Source organism: Acomys minous (assembly GCF_964271855.1).
Source record: "Acomys minous genome assembly, chromosome: 5".
Taxonomy (NCBI): Eukaryota; Metazoa; Chordata; class Mammalia; order Rodentia; family Muridae; genus Acomys; species Acomys minous.
In genome coordinates, this window is record NC_140494.1 from 25,178,487 (window position 1) to 25,198,072 (window position 19,586).

The following is a 19,586-nucleotide window of genomic DNA, read 5'->3' on the forward strand; positions in this document are numbered from 1 at the left end:
TTTTTTTGAAACCACTTCTTTTACCTTGAGCATCATTATGACGGTAACCCCCAGTTAGAGGCTAGGCATTGTTGGAATTTGAAGAGGGTGTGTGTGTGCACTTTCACCATTGCTTCTATGCACTGTGCAGTAGAGGGTCTCCTCAATAGTTTCCTTGAACTTGGTGGTCCTGTTCATCTAAATCTATTTAATACTATTACATAAAACCACGTGATCAGCCAGTTAGTTAATAAGGCAGGTTTGAGGTTAGCCAGCCTTTGGGGCTCATTTATTATATTATACTTTAGTCTTTCCATATATCTTCTGCATATGTTTTTAATATTGAGACAAGGTCTCATGAGCCTATGCTGACCTTGAACAGAGTCTAATTGATTACAGGTGTATGTCACCATGGCTGGTTAATGTGATGTTATTAAAAGTGTACTTACTTGATCAATGTGTAAAATCACTAACTTTCTACTGCGGCACTGTAGTAGAGCTGATGCCTGTGGGAGTCAGCTGCCTGCCCTCTGATGGTCATTCTTTGTTTTTTTGGTTGTTTTTGTTTTTTTTTTCCCTTTGGTTTTTCGAGACAGGGTTTCTCTGTGTAGCCTTGGCTGTCCTGGACTCACTTTGTAGACCATGCTGGCCTCGAACTCACAGCGATCCGCCTGCCTCTGCCTCCCGAGTGCTGGGATTAAAGGCGTGCGCCACCACCTCCCGACTCTGATGGTCATTCTTTTAGTTGTATTATGTTGGTAGGGCGAGCAGTAATGAGATCCTCTCACAGATGACATAGTTAGCAATATTAGAGGAAAACACCTATGTAGAGTTTCTCTTGGTGGTAGATTGATGTTGTCCTTTAGGTCTGGCTTTTTGTTGTTGTGGTTCAGTTTAGTTTTTAAAGAAAGGGTATCTTTGTAGCCCTGGCTGTGCTAGAACTAGCCCTGTAGACCAGGCTGGCCTGGAACTCACAGCCTGCCTCTGCTTCCTGCGTGTGGGGATTACAGGGGTCCTTTCCCTTAGCTGAATGAAAGGCATTGTTAGAAATGCGGTTGGAAGGCAATGGGGTATGCAGTGAAAATCAAAGCAGAGCATACCTTCTTTTTCTTTTCAGTCTGAGAGATGAACCCTGGGGAAACAGTTTTTGTTGCTTATTCCTGCTGTCTGAAATGCTGAAGTGGACTCCTTATGTTCTAGAAAGCCATGCAGAAAGTCCAGGGCTAGTATTGATACCATTTCCAATTCCTTCTGACTTTATATATTTTCTTCGGAGCTGTCACTGAATTAGTCTGTGTACTTATGACCCTAACTAGTCATAGAATTGTAAGCCAGCCATTTGCTTTCCTAACTGATTTTGACTTGACACCCATAGGTACTTGCATTTGATTTTCAGGTATCTCAATACCCAGTATATTAAAAAGAATAAATTGACGGAAGCCGATTTACAATATGGCTATGGTGGAGTAGATATGAATGAACCACTTATGGAAATAGGAGAGGTAAGAACTTCTTTAAGTGACTGCAAACATAATTTTGTACCTGCTCCCGTGGCATGGTAGAAACCAGAGGCCAACTTTGTGGCGTCGGTCTTCCCGTCCCCCTGTGTGGGAGCTGCAGGGTTGGGTCTTCCCTTCCCCCTGTGTGTGAGCTGCAGGGTTGGGCGGTCTCCCTCTAGCATTTCAATATTTAACAGTCTGTAAGGTTTTCGTATGTTCAGACTGTTGAAGCCATCTGGGCAGAGGAGATGGCTCTGGGTAGCGCACTTGCCTCCTAATGGGGTAAGACTGACAAGCTGCGTGTGATCCCTGGAACTGACATATGGTGAAAGGAGAAATCCAACTCCAGAAGCATGTGCTGACCTCCACATGTGCACCACTGGCGTACAGGTCCACAGTAACAACAACAACAGTCATCACCAAGGCATATCCATATGCACACAATAATAATAATCTGTTTTGCCTGGCAGGGTGGCACAGGCCTTTAATCCCAGCACTTGGGAGGCAGAGGCAGGCAAATCTTTGTGAGTTCCAGGCCAGGCAGAGCTGTTACACAGAGAAACCCTGCCTCATATTTACTGTTTTGCCTGCTTTTGCACCAGAAAAGGGCATGAGATCTTGGTAGAGATGGCCCCTAATATTATAGTTCTGATACAATGATTCCTGCTTTGAATAAGTTATTTTGCTTCATTCAGTTCTTACTTTTATTTTAAAATACCCAGTAATATTTCTGTTTATGGGTATTTTTATTAAAAAAAAAAAAAAAGCCCAAAACCTTGAATGAATGTTAAGGGGACAAGTACCTAATTCAGCCTTGATGATTTCGTTTTTCCTGGCAGCTAGCATTGGACATGTGGCGGAAGTTGATGGTCGAGCCCCTTCAGAACATCCTCATCCGAATGCTGCTCAGAGAAATCAAAAAGTGAGTGTGGGTTTTATCTCAGGGAGTTGGTGTTTATTATTGTGATCTGATAAATTGTTTTTTGTTGGCATGTAGTGGTTGCTTATCAGTTTTTTACTCTTAAGGCTTTCCTGGTTATTTCTTATAGCTAATGAATTCAGTTACTTTAATAGTGGCTTGCCCCTTCTCCCCAAAGGCCACCTGTAAACCAGTACTTTTTTTTTTTTTTTTTCAATTTGAATGCTATTTGGCTGTCTGATTGTTGAGGCTGGAACTAGTAGAGCTGTGTTGAGGAAACAAATCCCTTAGAGGAAGGCCTCTCTCCTCCCCATTTACTGTCTGGTAAGATAGGAGAAGACCCGCCTCAGTGACAGTCATGGCACATCATCCCCATCAAATCATTTCTAATGATTTCTAATGTGTATCAGCCATAATAACGATGATAGTGAAAAATTGTTTGAAGCTTCATGCATGCATTTTTGGCAATGTAAATTTAGTTAGGGCAGTAAGTTGCAGCAACACATGGCATGCTCTCCCTGCAGATGCGCCTGTGGTCTCAAGCATATTCTGTTTTACTTTGTTTCAGTGATCGTGGTGGAGAAGACCCAAACCAGAAAGTAATCCATGGGGTTATTAACTCCTTTGTTCATGTTGAACAGTATAAGAAAAAATTTCCCTTAAAGGTAAAAAGCTTATTTCAAATTACGATGAGATCTTTAAGTTCTGAAATTGTTCCAATTTTTACTAATACAATTTTAATTGATTTTCAGTTTTATCAGGGAATATTTGTGTCTCCTTTTCTGACTGAAACAGGAGAATATTACAAGCAAGAAGCTTCAAATTTATTACAAGAATCAAATTGCTCACAGTATATGGAAAAGGTAAGAAAAAACATACCACGTGCATTTTACCTGTTACCCATCTGGCAATATTTTAACAAATTTAATATTAATATTGTTTTAGTAGAAAAGGTTCTATTTTATTAAGTTCTATTAAGGAAAAAGTTGCTATTATAGTTACATCATTAAAATTGATATAATATGAGCTGAATAGCTTGCTCAGTGATGTATACCTCTGGTAGAAGACCTGAGTTTACTTCCCAGCACAACCCAGAGGACTTCTGCTGTGGGCTGCATGGGCACCGGTACTCTGCGCACACACCCACACAGAAATACATATGTCTACACATTTAAAAAATAGTCTTTAAAAGTAAATATAAAATGGACTGGGAGTAGTGGTGCATTGCCTTTAGTTCCATAGTCCCAGCTCTCGGGAAGCAGAGGCAGGTGGATCTCTGTGAGTTTGAGGCCAGCTTGGTCTATAGAGTGGAGTTCCAGGACAGCCTACACAGTGAATAAATAGCCAGGTCTACACAGAGAAACCCTGTCTCAGGAAAAAAAAAAACCCCAGCAACAATAAGAAAAAAAGTTAATATAAAATGAATATTGTACTGCTGTCCAATATGGTTGTGAGAGGGCAGCTGGGGTTGGATTCAGTCCTTCCATCAAGTGAGTTCTGGTCCTTAGGCTCGGCTGTAAATGCCCAGACTCACAGCCACCACGAGGCTCAGGTTCAGTCCCTAGCACGGTGAGGTGTGCATGCAATCCTAGTATTAATAGCTGAGGTGAGAGGTCAAGGAGTTCAAGGTCTTCAGCTACATGAGGAATCTCAGGCCAGCCTCGGTACATGTGACCCTTTCTCTAGTACAAATAAATAAATAAAAGAGGAAAGAAAAAAATGGAGAATAAAAATAAATTGAGTCACGATTAACTATTGGTCCACTAAGTTTTTATTTGTATGTAGACTTCCCTGCTGGGCCTTCTGGAGGTCTAATAACTTGTTAGCAGTCATACATCATTTATAGGAAAAAAAAAATATTTCTAAGCTGGGCGTGGTGGCGCACGCCTTTAATCCCAGCACTCGGAGGCAGAGGGAGGTGGATCTAATCAGAATTCTAACCTCCCCACCCCCAAGAGCTTCTCTGTGTAGCCTTGGCTGGCCTAAAACTCACAGCAACCTGCGTGCCTCTGGAGGCAGACATAGGCTGTATGTGTTCAAATCCAGCCTTATCTGCAGAGTGACTTCCAGGGCAGCCAAGGCTACACAGTGAAACCCTGTCTAGGAAAACAACAATAACAAAAACCTAGACACCTTTATTTTCTCTAACTACCCATTGCTCTTGGCATTACTAGTATGCATCCCCTGGTCTTGAGCCTCAGTTCACTGTTCTGATGAGATCCTCCAACGATTTCCCTTTCTTATTTCCAGGCAGACAAACCACAGTCTTGTAAAGGCCGCATCAGTCCAGAAACTTATTCCTTAGTTTCACCTCAGACTGATTTCCTAGTCTGCACAACTGTATTTATTTGTGCCTTGCTAGCATAGTCTTCATGGCTACAATATAATCATTTTGCTTTGTTAAAGAATTAGGTTCTTTACCTACTGTCTTTTAACTTTATTGACCTGTATTTTATTTGGATTTGGTTCCTTTTCATAGTCCTTAATAAAAAGTCTTGGGAAGTCTTTACTGTCCCCGTTGGGGATTGTTTATGTAGTTTGTTCCCATGTAATGCACTACACTCCTGCTTTGTGTTGGCTGCCCTGTACAGCGATGATTTGGGCTGAGGAGGGAAGGTAGTTCTTGTTCAGAACGCAGTGGGTGATTACAAGTGACAGCTTAAGTAGACCTGAAACGATTCGAATATTTTTAGTTGAAATGGTTGTGTAGAGCTTACCTGTGCTCCCCTGGAGGCATCAAGAGATGGCTGCTGTCAGACTTGGCATCGTTGCACACGATTTGATCCTAAGGATGTATTTCTGTAGGTTCTAGGTAGATTAAAAGATGAAGAAATTAGATGTCGAAAATATTTGCATCCAAGTTCATATACTAAAGTGATTCACGAGTGTCAGCAGCGGATGGTAGCAGACCACTTACAGTTCTTACACGGAGAGTGCCACAACATCATTCGGCAAGAGAGAAAGAACGGTAAGTGCACCCAGGGGTGTGTGAGTGAGCATCAAATGGTTCTTTACTGACTCTACAGGCCGAACCTTTTAGAAAAGCATTTTCAAAGTACAGTCTAAAGTAAAAGGGAAATCTGTTTATGCTTTTGTATATGGGAAGGACCCCTTTACTTAATATGTTGAGAATTCCTTATATCAATAGGAAATAAAATCAGGAAGGATAGAACAGGTGCCAGTCTAACTCAATTTAAAGCAATAGTACACTGAGAGATAGCAATAAATGGTGGAAAATATGTGCGTTTTTGTTGTTTTGGCTTGTATGTGTTTTGTACTCATTTGCTGTGTAGTCAGAAAGTAAATAAATACAGGGCACATTAGGAAACATGTAGAATACGCTGGATGAGAGTGTAGCTGGAGGTCTCCATCCTGCAGAGCTGTGTATGTGCACGGACGCAGTCCAAGTCTGCTAGGCACAGGCCTCCTCCTCCTCCTGTGTGTGTGCAAAAACACACAAGACAACCTACATGCCCAGTGATGCTTATTCTAGAGACTATTACAGAAGAGTAGAAATCAGCCAGCAAAGTTGTAGGCTTGTCTGTAGTTCAGGCCAAGGGAGCTCAGCCTGTGGTCACATGATCTCACGGAGGAGCAGCAGCAGTAGTAGTGTTGATGAGGGCGTTTCTAGGTCTAGATAATTCATGTCCCTTTTTAAGTCTGGGTGCCCATGTGTGGGGTATTGTGTGTTCATCTGTAATACTTCACAGAGCCACTTAGGTAAGATATGTACAGTTGTCTGTATGTATATTACACCTCAACATGTTTGACATAAGCCCAGTACATGGAGGCAACATTTCTCACCATTGCGTGGCACAGGAGCTATTTTCTTTCTTTTTTAAAAGATTTATTTATTTATCTTTATTTTTTGTGCATTGGTGTTTTGCCTGCATGTATGTGTATTTGTTGGAACTGGAAGAGCAGACAGTTGTGTGTCACCATGTAGGTGCTGGGATTTGAACCTGGCTTCCTTACTGCTTATTTTTCTGCTTAGAAGGATCTGCCCACAGGATTGACACAACCATACCACGTTTAGGGATTTATACTACACACATTCTTGTCCATATTATTAATTACAACATAATTTCCCATTAATTTTTAAGTAATTATAATAAAGTTGTGAGTGGGTGGAGTTGCTTTATGTACCAGAATAAAATACTTGTAAGTTAAGGCACTCTGCAGCTGCTGGTAGCACACATGATGCACTGTAGCGCTTGAGTAAAACAGGGGAAGGATGTGTGTGTCCACCGCCATTACATAGTAAGCAGCAGTGTTGCTTTCTTGTGGGGAGGGCGGTGAGGCAGCTGGAAAGTGTGTGTGTGTGTGTGTGTGTGTGTGTGTGTGTGTGTGTGTGTGTGTGTGTTCGTTCAACTGGTGCATGGCTTTTATCCACCTTCCTTTTAACTTGAACATTTAAAGCATGTCTCACATAATACGGTTGTTCAGGAACTTACTGAGTTCTTCTTCCTCTCAGATATGGCAAATATGTACGTCTTACTCCGTGCTGTGGCCACTGGTTTACCTCACATGATTCAGGAGCTACAGAATCACATCCACGACGAGGGCCTGAGAGCAACCAGCAACCTCACTCAGGAACACGTGAGTTGCAGAGACCTGTGCAGGTTTTACAGGCTTTCCTTTGGCCTTGGTGGGTTATAAAAAGTAAGACGTCTATAGTGTTTTAAATCTTGTTCTTCTTGGGATTATTGAGTTGTGGGAATACCATTAACATCACCTGCCTCCTAACAAGAATGTTTGCCGTGTAGTACTTGTTAACCTGCTGACAGGAAATCTTTTGCACTTCTTTGTGAGTGGCATTTTAAAAAACCTCCCCTGCATCTCCACACCGCAGTCACATACCCTCATCTTTCCTGACCTTCAGTATTGTCACTGTTATTACTAGCCTTGTTCAAAATGTATTGCTAGGTTTGTAGATTCAGTATTCAGAGTGACACTAAACTCATTTCAAGGTGGAGATGTGAAAATATGCATTTGCAGTAATCCTCATTCAGTCATTTTCTTTCAGAGGGAAACACAAATGAAGTATTGCTTCCCTCTGAGTTGTGTGTGGGCGGTTAATTCTACCCAACTCCAGGGCTCAGTCTCAGGCACAGGCTTCTAATCATTTTCTCTCAAGAGTGCAGTTTGCTGCTGATAGTTCTGGGATTTAGGGATTCACCCTGCGACCTTTAAGGCGTGATGCTCTGACATAAGAGAGTGTGGATTTATGTACAGAGGACTTGTTAGGCCTGGTGTTGAATGGCAGGCCCGTTTTTGATAGAAAGAGTCTTACATTTTGTTTTTTGTTTTGAGACACCACCATGCTCAGCTAGAGTCTTAGATTTTTAAGACCAATATAGCCAGATTTGTCGGGGGTCGGTATGGTGTAAGCATTTACTCTTCAGCCAAATTTTATTCTTGAACATCTTAAAAATATGGATTTATAATCTGCATTTTATGTTTTTAGATGCCAACACTATTTGTGGAATCAGTTTTGGAAGTACATGGTAAATTTGTTCAGCTTATCAACACGGTGTTGAACGGCGATCAGCATTTTATGAGTGCTTTAGATAAGGTAACTTTTGTTTTGTTTTTCCAGTCAGGGTTTCTCTGTCCTGGAACTTACTCTGTAGACTAGGCTGGCCTTGAACTCACAAGAGAGCCACCTGCCTCTGCCTCCTGAATGCTGGGATTAAAGGCGTGCGCCACCACCGCCCGGCTCAAATTCTCAAGTTTTAAAGTGGTTACAGTGAACACCTATAGTTTCCTATGCCCGTTGTATTCAGTTATTAGTATACTTGTATGCATAATTGTATACATTGAAAGTTTCTTTGTATAGTCCTGACAATGGGCTGGTGTTTTTCTTTACCGTATTTAGGCTGTAATCTAGGTTTGAAAGACACCAGGAATTTGAGTTAGCATTTGACATAAGCATCTCACTTATGTAGCTTGTGAGGTATTAAGAGGTATTGATCATATGTCGGTAATGAATAGCGAGTAGCACAGGTAACTCTTACTATATAATTTGGTTTCTGGGGTAGTCAACTTTCTGTCACTGTGACAAAACACCAGACTAAGCAGGAGTTTTTTTAACTCAAGGTTTCACAGGTTTCTGCCTAACTCATTGGCCCTGTTGCTTTGGTAAATGAAGATGTTTATCTACTAGTGACTCAAAGAAGCAGAGAGAGAGAGGTGGGGGCGGGGGCAGAGGGGGGGAGAGAGAGGGAGAAAGAGGGAGAGAGGGAAAAGAAGGACCCAGAGGAGCCATCTGCACCCACCCCCCACCTTTCGCCATTATCCCTTTTAACACATAGGCTTAAGAGCTGCGGAGGAGCTGGGGGCAGGGGTGGAGACAGCGATTATGGGGCCTCCTGTCCAGCTAGCTTAGTCCAATGATCCCTAGGTCCCAGTGACAGACTGCCTCAAAACACTAGGTAGACCATGCCTTTTTGCACATGGGCATGTAAGGAGAGCACCTTTACACTCACATTGGACAGAGAGGGAGAGAGGTAGCTCAGCTGTGGTGTGGCACGCATGCTTACAGCTGATCCTTAGCTGCCCCGTGTGTCCTTGTCCACTTCTGGTGACTAACCACTGGGCTGTTTTCTTGTTTAGGCTCTTACGTCTGTTGTAAATTACAGAGAACCCAAGTCTGTTTGCAGAGCGCCTGAATTGGTGAGTTCAGATGCTTAACGTAGACTCATGCGAAGTCAGTAGTTAGTAGCATGGCACATCAATCTGTTTTGTGTACTTTTCTCAGAATATGACTACTGTCTCCACTTATAACTTCAGCTTTACATGCAGAATGCATTAGACCACGCGCCCTTTACAAAGAACAGCACAGTTATATTAAGAAGAAGTGTGTGCTGCTCGTTGTGGTCACTAATTGCTGATTAGGTTCCTTTTTCTTTTTCCTTTCTTTCAAGTTCTAGTGCTTTTTGTTTCTAAAACTTACGTGATGATGCATATTTTCCATGCATGATTTTAAAGCCTAACTTTAGGATGTAACAGCTGACAGCGTCTGATGAGCCCTCTGCTCTGCTCTGCCCCACTGCTGGTGCCTATTTGCTGGCTTGTTTTCATGCTTAGACCCTTACATCCTATTGATGCTCTGTGTTGTCACCTTTGACGTGTCTGTCCTAAGGGTCCTCTTTGTAAGATTTGTTACCACTTTATTTTCTAGCTTGCTAAGTACTGTGACAACTTGCTAAAGAAGTCAGCCAAAGGGATGACTGAGAACGAAGTGGAGGACAAGCTCACCAGTTTCATCACTGTTTTCAAGTACATCGATGACAAAGACGTGTTTCAGAAGGTAAGCCAGGCTCAGCGTTGAGGCTGCAGTTGGCAGCTTTGCTGTGCTTTGACTTCAAGTGATAATGAAAGTAACCATGTACGTTGCCTTCAGTTCTATGCAAGAATGCTGGCCAAGCGTCTAATTCACGGGCTCTCCATGTCCATGGATTCTGAAGAGGCCATGATCAATAAACTAAAGGTAACACAAGTCTTTAGTATAATAGTGTAGAAATCATTGTACCAACAGCCACCTATACGGATTGTATGTAATGACTGCATAAATCGCACCAGTCATTAATGTGTGTGCATAAAGTGGGCTACGTTAGAGGTTAGACATAAATGTATCTGTATACACAATGTTGTATGTCAGTGTGAGACTCAAAGGGCCATAGCTTTCCAATGATTTAGAATGATCTCTAAGTTCAGTATATTTTAAACAAACCCCATGGCCTCCTAATTCATCCCTGGTTCGGCTATATGCTTTGTACTTTGTTTTCCAGCAAGCCTGTGGTTATGAGTTTACAAGCAAGCTGCACCGGATGTACACAGACATGAGTGTCAGTGCTGATCTCAATAATAAGTTCAACAATTTCATCAGGAACCAAGACACAGTGATAGATTTGGGGATTAGTTTCCAAATATATGTCCTTCAGGTATGGCAGCACTTTTTAAAGTTTTGAATCTTTTGACAATGTTGTAATTTGACAATGACTCCTGATACGCTTGGTCACCTAGTGAATTGTGGAGTGCACTTGATAGGCGGATGTCCTGATGGCGAGGGCCATGGCACTGTTAGCTTCCCAAGAGCAGGAAGGGCCGTTTCCGCAGCTCAGCATTTAAATGCCTGCTTGCAGGGTCGATGTCTGTCTACTGAGCCTCTTGTTTCACTGTCCCCATTCTAGGCTGGTGCATGGCCTCTTACTCAGGCTCCTTCATCCACATTTGCGATTCCCCAAGAATTAGAAAAAAGTGTACAGATGGTAAGTGTGCAGGAAAGATACAGGTAAACAAAGGTATTGTAATGACTTCATGTGTAGTGTGTGTATTTCTGTTTGGGGTCCATCTGTGATACACTACCCTACCAGCTCTCAAGTAAGAACTTGTATAGTTCATAAACTTTTTTGGTAACACACAATGTTAAGGGCTTTTTTTTTTAAAATAAAGATTTATTTATTTTACATATAGTGTTCTCCTGCATGTATGCCTGCACGCCAGAAGAGGGCACCAGATCACGTAGCTGGTTGTGAGCCACCATCTGGCTGCTGGGAATTGAACTTAGGACATTTGGGAGAGCAGCCAGTGTTCTTAACATTGCAGCCATCTCTCCAACCCCTAACATTTCAAAGCCTTCATAACAATTTTTAAAGATTTGTTTTTGTTGTAATTGTCTATTTGTCTGTAGTAGACTTCCAGGAAGGGCTGTGGACCAGCACCCGCAGGCCCATTGATAGACCCTGTAATTCCACTTGTGGGATCTGGCACCCTCTTCAGGCCTCTACAGGGCCAGGCACACATGTTGTGCAGACAAACATGCAGGCACAACACCCATACACATACAACTAAAGTATAAACAATAAGACATGGTAAAAGGAAACCTGTCCTGCTGCCATGACCTGTATTAGGAACCCCCATCTTGCCTTAAAAAGACTGCTTCTCAGTGCCAATGCCACTTGCTTTTGTTGAACTGGCTTACATCTTAGAATCTGGCTTATATTCAGAGTACTGCACTGTTTGTGCAAGTATATGGAATAATTAAGGTGTTCTGATTGTTTCCCTACATGCGCAGGTGCCCACAGAGGTCAGATGACATTGTGGGAGACCCCAGAAGTAGAGTTACGAGCAGCTATAAGCCATTTCTTGTAGTTGGGTGGGAACCAAACTGTCATTTGCAAGAGCAGTATGGGTTCTTACCTACTGATTCATGTCTTTAGACTCCTATCTATACAGTTATACATGTAAATGTGCTAATGTCAACAAAAGGCTATGTATGGGTAGAGAGATGCCTTGAGCCCCAAAGCTTTGCCTATGTCATTGTTGACACGGGTATTAAATCAGAACCCCCTTTGTGTTGACCACGCGTATGGGAGGCTCTGTGCTGGTAAACATAGGCATGGTTTTCGTATTGAAATATATTTGGTCTTTAAATAGCATCTATAAAGTCTATATTAATATTGTCAACAGTGATAAGTTGCTATTGATATTATTTCTGATTTTATGAAAAGAAGTAAACTTTGCAGGTGCTGAGGTTGGGGAATTCAGCTGGGATAGTACTGAGGCTCAGTGGGTGAGGTGACCACTGCTCAAGCTTGAGGACTTGGGGACCTGAGTTTAGGTGCCCAGGGCTGGGCATGGGGAAGTCACAAGGACACTGAGGGCTCTTGACTGGCCAGTGTAGCTGAGATCGCAAGCCCTGTCTTTAATGTGGGAAAGCAGCTGAGGAAGACATACCCATGGTAACTTCTGCCCTTCGCATATGCACGCACACCTGCGGGTAGTGAGCTGCCTGAGCCACTCGCCTTACCCTCCTAATGCTGTGTCCCAGAGTGGCCTTTAACTCCTGGGCTCACACGAACCTCTGTCAGCTTTGTACATCACTGGGGCTGGGAGTGCACTTGGCTATTACTGTTTATGTGCAGGAGTCCAGAGTGAGCAGGCACTACTGATTCTGCAGTCACCATAGCTTTGTACCAGCACCTACATAGCAACGGGGCCGTGCACTGGAGCCGATGCTCCCGACAAGGCTTATCATTACATGGATCAAGATGCTTTTACCTTTTCAGCATTGTGATCAGTAAATTTCAGGACCCAAAAAAAAGCTTGACATCTCTCTCTCTCTCAACAGTTTGAATTGTTTTATAGCCAGCATTTCAGTGGAAGGAAACTGACGTGGTTACATTATCTCTGTACAGGTAAAGAACCTTTAGTTACCATTTATTTAATGATTTTTACCTAATTGTGTTAATAGAGAACTGTTCATGTAGCCCACTTTGCTCCGTCTCCTTTTCTGGTACCGTTAAAGAACTAGTTTTAAAATGCTGATAATGTTCATTTTAAGACATTCTTTGAGTTTTGTAATGGCAGTGCATTTTTATAGCCAATCATTTTATAGATACTAGAGAATTTGTTAGAATTATAATTTCTGTTTGAGTTATACATGGATGCACATGTGAATGTGCTCACCCTTTGGGTGAAATGGAGGTTAAGCATCAACATTGCTTGATTTCCCACATAATCTCTCACTGAACCTGAAGCTCACCAGTTCAGTTAGACTGACTGCCCAGCACTCTTCAGAGAGATTACAGACGTCTACCCTGGCCTAGCTTTATGTGACAGCTAGAGATTCCAGCTCTGGTCCCAATGGGTGTGAAAGTAAGCAATTTACCCTCTGAGGGTTTTGTTGTTTTGTTTTTAACTTTTAATAAATTACCTGTTATAGATGATGGCACCTTTAATTCCAGCACTTGGGACACAGAATTAGTTGAACTCAGTGAATTTTAGGCCATTTGGTGTGCTCTCTCTCTCTCCTCTGTGTGTGTGTGTTCTGTGTGTGTGAAGCACACCCAGGCATGCCACAGAGGGCAGCTTTGGGAAACCTGTTCTCTTCTTCCACATTGTGGCCGTGGGTGCCTGGGTCGAACTCAGGCCAGCACACATAGAGAATGCACATGCATGCAGCGTGGTGGTTCCTGGCTGGCTCTGTCCTTTTTCTTTTTCAACTCAGTTTTGCTTCTGTCCACTCTCCCTGCCGGGCCTGCGTTAGCCTCTCTGTTGGTGTGGTGTAAAGTCACTGCTTATGCTCTGACGCGGTTGGGATGAGTGTTACTATATGCTACACACCCAGCACCAGCATGACAACCTTATGTCCTGCAAACAGAATAGGAGTATCAGTTATGACAGCTTTGAAATGAAAGCCATTTGGGTGGTAAGTGTAATTAATGTCAATTTTTGTTTTAATTTTAGGTGAAGTTAAAATGAACTATCTGGGAAAACCATATGTAGCTATGGTTACCACCTACCAAATGGCAGTTCTTCTTGCCTTTAACAACAGTGAAACTGTCAGCTACAAAGAGCTGCAAGACAGCAGCCAGATGAATGAAAAGGAGCTGACCAAAACGATCAAGTCACTACTTGATGTGAAAATGATTAACCATGATTCAGAAAAGGTACCGCCTTACCGTGTGAGCAGGCCACTGGGTTTCCAAAAACGAGCTCAACACGATAAGGGTGGGGTGGGGTGTCAGCCGGATGCATCCTCAGCTTCAGCTCCCGCTAGAGTCACTCACTTGTCACAGTGAGGTTCCTGCAGCGGTTTCAGATAGAGATGATGGATAAAATGACCCGATCTGCAAACAGCTACTTCCTAAGTAGAAACTGATTCAAAATCTGGTAAATGTGAAATCAGGAAAAAAAATTTTTTTTTGTTTTAAATACAGGAAGAAATCGATGCTGAATCTTCGTTTTCATTAAATATGAGCTTCACCAGTAAGAGAACAAAGTTTAAAATTACTACATCAATGCAGAAAGATACACCACAAGTAAGTGCTTATTTGACTGTCTTTTTTTCCTAGAAATACTCGGTGGACTGAGTGAGTCTATTCTGGCAAACTTTGCACTCTAAAATATGATAAAGTTTTTCTGGCTTATTCTGGCTTGCATTTGTTGCCCTTACAATTACGTGTCTGCCAGTCTGTTGTGCTTGGAAAATAGACAGCAAGGGTGCTCCTCTGGCCCCGCTAACCATAGGTTTGCTTGTGACAGTTTTCATGTGTGTATACAATGCGTTTCTCCCGTTCCCCTCACACTCTCCTGCTGTCCCCCCTCCTCTCAGTCACCTCCTCTACTTCCCAGCCCCATTTTCTTGAAGCATAGTTTGGGCCTGACATGCTGGGTCCCGGAAAGGCCGGAAGGCAAAAGCTTTAGGAGGGTTAGACCCCCCTTGCCTTCTCCAAAATGCTCTTCTTGAAGTGATATGATTTCAAGCTTGAAACTCATTTTTGTAAAAGAAAAAGTTAGGAAGTGGTTGTGAAATGTGTCTAGAGCCTGCCCTGAGGTTTGTCTGGTGTGTTGTGCCAGCAGGAGAGGCATTGCGACTCTTGGACTAAGCAATGTGGCTGGCTTGTTGACTGAATCCAGCAGTGGACATTGCTTTAGTGTGGAGTGGGCTTCACTCACGTTGCTGACTGCCTTTTGGCCTCAGCGTGGGATGGAGGTAGACGTCACGTCCTCTGGAAGAGCTTCTCTGTGGGGGAGACATGTGTGTTATAATTGCCACGAGTCTGGAACTCTAACGTGACCAGGGTCTCCTCCTCTGCAGAGCGAACAACAGTCTAAGGGATCCTCTGAGTGTTGCTGTAAAATCTAGTCCTCTGGCGGGTCTGCCTCGGCAATCTCAGCCGTTCTTGTGTTTTGCTGGTGGTTACCCTTTCTTGCCTATCTTCTTTTCTCTGAATGAGCCGGAAGGACCCTCCCCTCAGCCCCAGCCCTAGCAGATCCCGTTCCTGCTACAGCTTCATCTGAAAGCACCTTGGCACGGAGGCTAATTGCTAAGACAGATATTCTGTGTAACTTAATTCCATTTTCTATTTATTTATATACACTACATTATAGTTCAGAATAGTATAAACTTCAAAAGCAACCTACCCTTGTCTTACAAATTATCTCTAACCCACCAGAGGTGGATGGATATCTTGTGATTTGGGCACAGTCCTAGTGTATGTTTTCTTGTTGCTTTTTCCTAGCTTATGTTTTCATGTTTGATAGTAGGAGGTAATTTGGGGTGTGAATTTCTTGGAGCCATTCTCCCTCACTAGCTTCTTCCTCCCTTTTCTGAGATAGCACTTTTCCACTGGACTATAATAATAAGTCTAGGGTGATTGACCTGTAGTGGCACCACACACATACACACACACACACACCCACCACCACCACCACCACCACCACCACCACCACCACCACCACCACCACCTTGCCTGGCTTTTACATGGGTGTTGGGGGTAGAACTTGGTTCTTCTATGCTTATATAGCATATAGAAAATACCTCACCATCTATGCTTTAAACATTTTTGTGTGTCTCTGAATGTTTTGCCTGCATGTTTGTTTGTACACCTTATTCATTCCTGAGGCAAGAGTCTCGAGGGAGAGACTTGTCTACAGTGTGAATGCAGGAAACCAAGCCCAGATCTTCTGTGAAAGCAGCAGATGCTCTTAACTGCTGAACCATCTTTCTAGTTAACAATTAGATAATTAGTTAATAATTAGAATCAGTGGATCTAATTATTAACTGGAATTTAGAAATTCACCAATAGAGATCTAAAACAAATTCAATGACAATGTCTAATTTGTGGCTACTCCTCATTTTTCATAAAAACAGGAATTGGAGCAGACTAGAAGTGCTGTAGATGAGGACCGAAAAATGTATCTTCAAGCTGCTATCGTCCGCATCATGAAAGCCCGAAAAGTGCTTCGGCACAATGCCCTCATTCAAGAGGTAAAAGGGGGAAAGCTCTCAGAATTTTGTAGTGTACTTTGTTAAGATCCAGACAGGACTAATATTAGCCAAATAGCATAAAGAAATGTTTGTTTTAAAGAGTTCTCGAAATTTTGGTGTTAGAGCCAGATTTGTTCTGTTTTGAAGTAGAGATCCTTAACTGGTCAATTTGATTAAATTACCTGTCCACCTGGAAAAGAGACCCTTCAACAAATGTGTCAGGTGGGGTGTGGTGGTGCATGCCTGTAATCCCAGGCAGAGGCAGGTGGATCAGTATGGGGCCAGTCTGGTCTACAAAGCAATTCCAGGACATCCAGGGCTACACAGAGCAACCCCGTCTCAAACAAATAAAGAGAAAGAAAGAAGGAAAGAAAGAAAGAAAGAAAGAAAGAAAGAAGTGTCAGTAGTAGAGTAGGTGGTGACACCGATTGTCATTTTGCTTATGTTTAAGCTTTACTGTTTTGCCATGTCAAAGACTTTGCTGACAGCCTTTTGGCTCAGTGTGGGATGGGAAGTAGATATCACACCTGCTAGAAATACAGTGCAAAATGTATTTCCTCTATAGAACAAGCATTACATTTTCTTTTACTTTGCACACAAACTTCCTATAGTCATGTAAAACTGACAGCTGGTTAGTGGTCTCCTGTGCACTGCTGCACATCTGTCTGTCACAGAACCGGGTTTCAGTTCAGCATTCACACGCCCTTCTCTTTTAGGTAGGACTGTTGGCTGCTGGTAAATGTGAGGTTCTTTGCAGCTAATGGAAATGGATGCTTATGCTGATTAACCACAATAGCTTGACACCCCCCCCCCCCACAGGTAATCAGCCAATCAAGAGCCAGGTTCAATCCCAGCATCAGCATGATTAAGAAGTGCATAGAAGTTCTGATAGACAAGCAGTACATTGAGCGCAGCCAAGCATCTGCAGACGAGTACAGCTACGTCGCGTGACACCGTCTCCTGGTGCGGGTGTCAGCTCATTGCCATCACCAGTCGGTGTGCTCCTGTGGGAAAAAGCAGGCCTGTGCCTCCATGCGTTGGTCATTTGGCAGCCCCTGTTTTTCTGCTGTTTACAACATCACCAGTGCCACGTCATGAGCGTCAAAGAAAATGCCTAGAGATATTTCAAGCTCATGTCATTATGACATTTCTTAAAACTATTAAAGGAATGAGTGAAGTATTGCTGAAATGTGGAATTTGGTTGGGTACCATGCTTTCTCCCCTTCACGTTTGCAGTTGATGTGTTTTTTTTTAAATGTATCTTAAAGGACATAAGAAAAACTTAAATATTGTAATATGACAGATAACCTAATAATTGTATCTACATTAAAATGACAAACATGATGTTGCTGCTTGTCAAATAAAAAAAAAATAAAGAAATATTAATGCCTTTTTCTATGTGGATAGAATATCAGGTTGAACAGAAAATAAGACACTTGTAAATGCCTATGAGTAACTCAAGCAGCTAACAGCATTCCGAACTGGTGATGAAGTCTCTTGGGTTCCTGTTTAACCTTCAATTAAAACTTCCAGATTTTTATTTCTGAATACGTAAAATTGTTAAAAATGCTCTTGTGAATTTGAGCTAAGTGGCATGAGCAGTTTTTGCATTTTGAGGATGTAATTCCACTAGTGGTTTTGGTGATGTGCTGTACCACAGAAACAAGTAGTGGCTACTGTGCCACGTCTTCCAGCCTGGCAGAGGAAGCTCATGGCTACTGTTGGTCTCCCAGAGCTGGAGACAACGGTTACAGTGAATTCCTTCTAGCTCTCCCTGCCCATCACTGGCACCCTTCCCCAGCGCAGGGGCCTCCAGCATCACAAGGTGATGTTAGTGCCCCTCAGCACTCTGGTATGTTACACCAGACACCTTGTATAGGGACATGAAATTTCATTAGTTTATTGTAGATAGCAGGGGAGTTAAAATACTCTGGCCTACCATCCCTATATCACACTGCTGTTCTAAACCAGAGTATTTATATCTCTAACAGATAAGGCCTTAAACCAACAATGATAATATAATAATATTCTGAACAAATAAACAGTACTTAATTTGCATTCTCATGTGGTTCATATTTAGACTTACTTAGTGATTGGTTGATTTGATTGCACATTTTCTTGTTATCTCAAGCATTCAAAAAACTCCACTAGATTTCTAATGACTTCTGCTGTCTTTATTATTTTGCCTTTCTACTTCCTGAGGAGAATGGGAAAGCATGTATTATTGTACATTCATGGTCCAAAAGCAAGACCCTTGTTTTGGTAACTTGTTGGTAATTTTCCAAATTTTAGATATTAAATCATAACCTGATATTGAAAAATGAACAAAAAATATTTGCAACAAATTCAAGTTTTCTTCACATTTCCTCCTTATTTATGGACAAGCAGGAGGAGGAAAAAAGCTCGAGTAAGTTGAGGCTCCATTGAGAAGGTGGAGATGTGTTCACTGAGTTCCGTTCAGTCTACTCCCCGTCCCCTACACAGGAGCCCCCGGCAAGAGCTCCAGCTTGGCCTGGCTGGCTCCAAGAGGTTACCCATCAGGTTCACAGCCACAGCAGAGGAAGAGTGGGTCTGCTGGGGGAAGTTAGGAGGAGGGGGAAGGGGATTTTTTGCTTCATAGCAAACAAAATAAATGTAGTGGATTCTCTCACATTTTTAAAGTCAGTTCTGACTATGTAAGATGACTTGGGGGGCCATTCCTGAAGACTGGAGCTTCATTCCCAAGACCCATGTTGTGTAAGGAGAGAACCAACTCCTCTAGGTGCTGTCTGACTTACACACACACACACACACACACACACACACACACACACACACACACACACACACACACACACACACTCCAATGCAGTACAAAGACTTAGGTCAATACTAATATAATGTCTGTCACAATAGTTTCTGTTCTTTCCCTTTGAAATAATATTTTGGTCACTGGGAGTAAATTTATTCTGTGGCTTAGTCTAATGAAGATTTCGTAAACTCAGTGTTTTGTTTGACCATGTTCAGCTTATAACTGATGTGTACTCTAATGCTGTAACATTTCTGTCTGCTTTTTAAACATTTGAATACAAACAAGCAAGTGTTCCCCACATGTTATCTTGTTTAACCTTCAGATCTAACCTTTATAAATAGGCTAGGGTTTTTTGTTTGTTTTTTGTTTTGTTTTGTTTTTTTTACCTGTCTGTACACACACTTAATTTTGGTTCTTAATTTTTGTCCTTGTTTTTATGATATCTATTAATTTGGAGCTGTTAGTCTGGTTACAGTTATAAGTGTAAGTAAGTACTGATGGAGAGCCCCAGGTGCCATGGATGGGACCTACAACATTTCAGTCTCCACCATCACTGAAGATGTAATCAGTTGACCAATCTGTGTATAATGTTCAGTGTAAGCTGTGGCTCTCTTCCTT

At 42.3% G+C, this 19,586-nt stretch overlaps 1 protein-coding gene across 7 annotated transcripts in view; it reads left to right on the forward strand.

Annotated features, from left to right (window-relative positions):
- The window catches only part of CUL2 (cullin 2), a 40,515-nt gene extending 22,958 nt beyond the window's left edge, over positions 1–17,557 (forward strand). For all 7 annotated transcript variants that reach the window (XM_084781966.1, XM_084781960.1, XM_084781961.1 and 4 more), the window contains exons 5-21: positions 1,376–1,481; positions 2,318–2,400; positions 2,966–3,062; positions 3,150–3,260; positions 5,203–5,365; positions 6,872–6,996; positions 7,865–7,972; positions 9,013–9,072; positions 9,581–9,709; positions 9,803–9,889; positions 10,191–10,343; positions 10,593–10,670; positions 12,533–12,599; positions 13,651–13,853; positions 14,124–14,225; positions 16,061–16,177; positions 16,997–17,557. In XM_084781966.1, coding sequence (XP_084638092.1) covers positions 1,376–1,481; positions 2,318–2,400; positions 2,966–3,062; positions 3,150–3,260; positions 5,203–5,365; positions 6,872–6,996; positions 7,865–7,972; positions 9,013–9,072; positions 9,581–9,709; positions 9,803–9,889; positions 10,191–10,343; positions 10,593–10,670; positions 12,533–12,599; positions 13,651–13,853; positions 14,124–14,225; positions 16,061–16,177; positions 16,997–17,128 — 1,921 coding nt within the window. In that variant the 3' untranslated portion in view covers positions 17,129–17,557. The remainder of the gene's footprint in view (positions 1–1,375; positions 1,482–2,317; positions 2,401–2,965; positions 3,063–3,149; positions 3,261–5,202; positions 5,366–6,871; positions 6,997–7,864; positions 7,973–9,012; positions 9,073–9,580; positions 9,710–9,802; positions 9,890–10,190; positions 10,344–10,592; positions 10,671–12,532; positions 12,600–13,650; positions 13,854–14,123; positions 14,226–16,060; positions 16,178–16,996) is intronic.
- Positions 17,558–19,586: the final 2,029 nt, after the last annotated feature.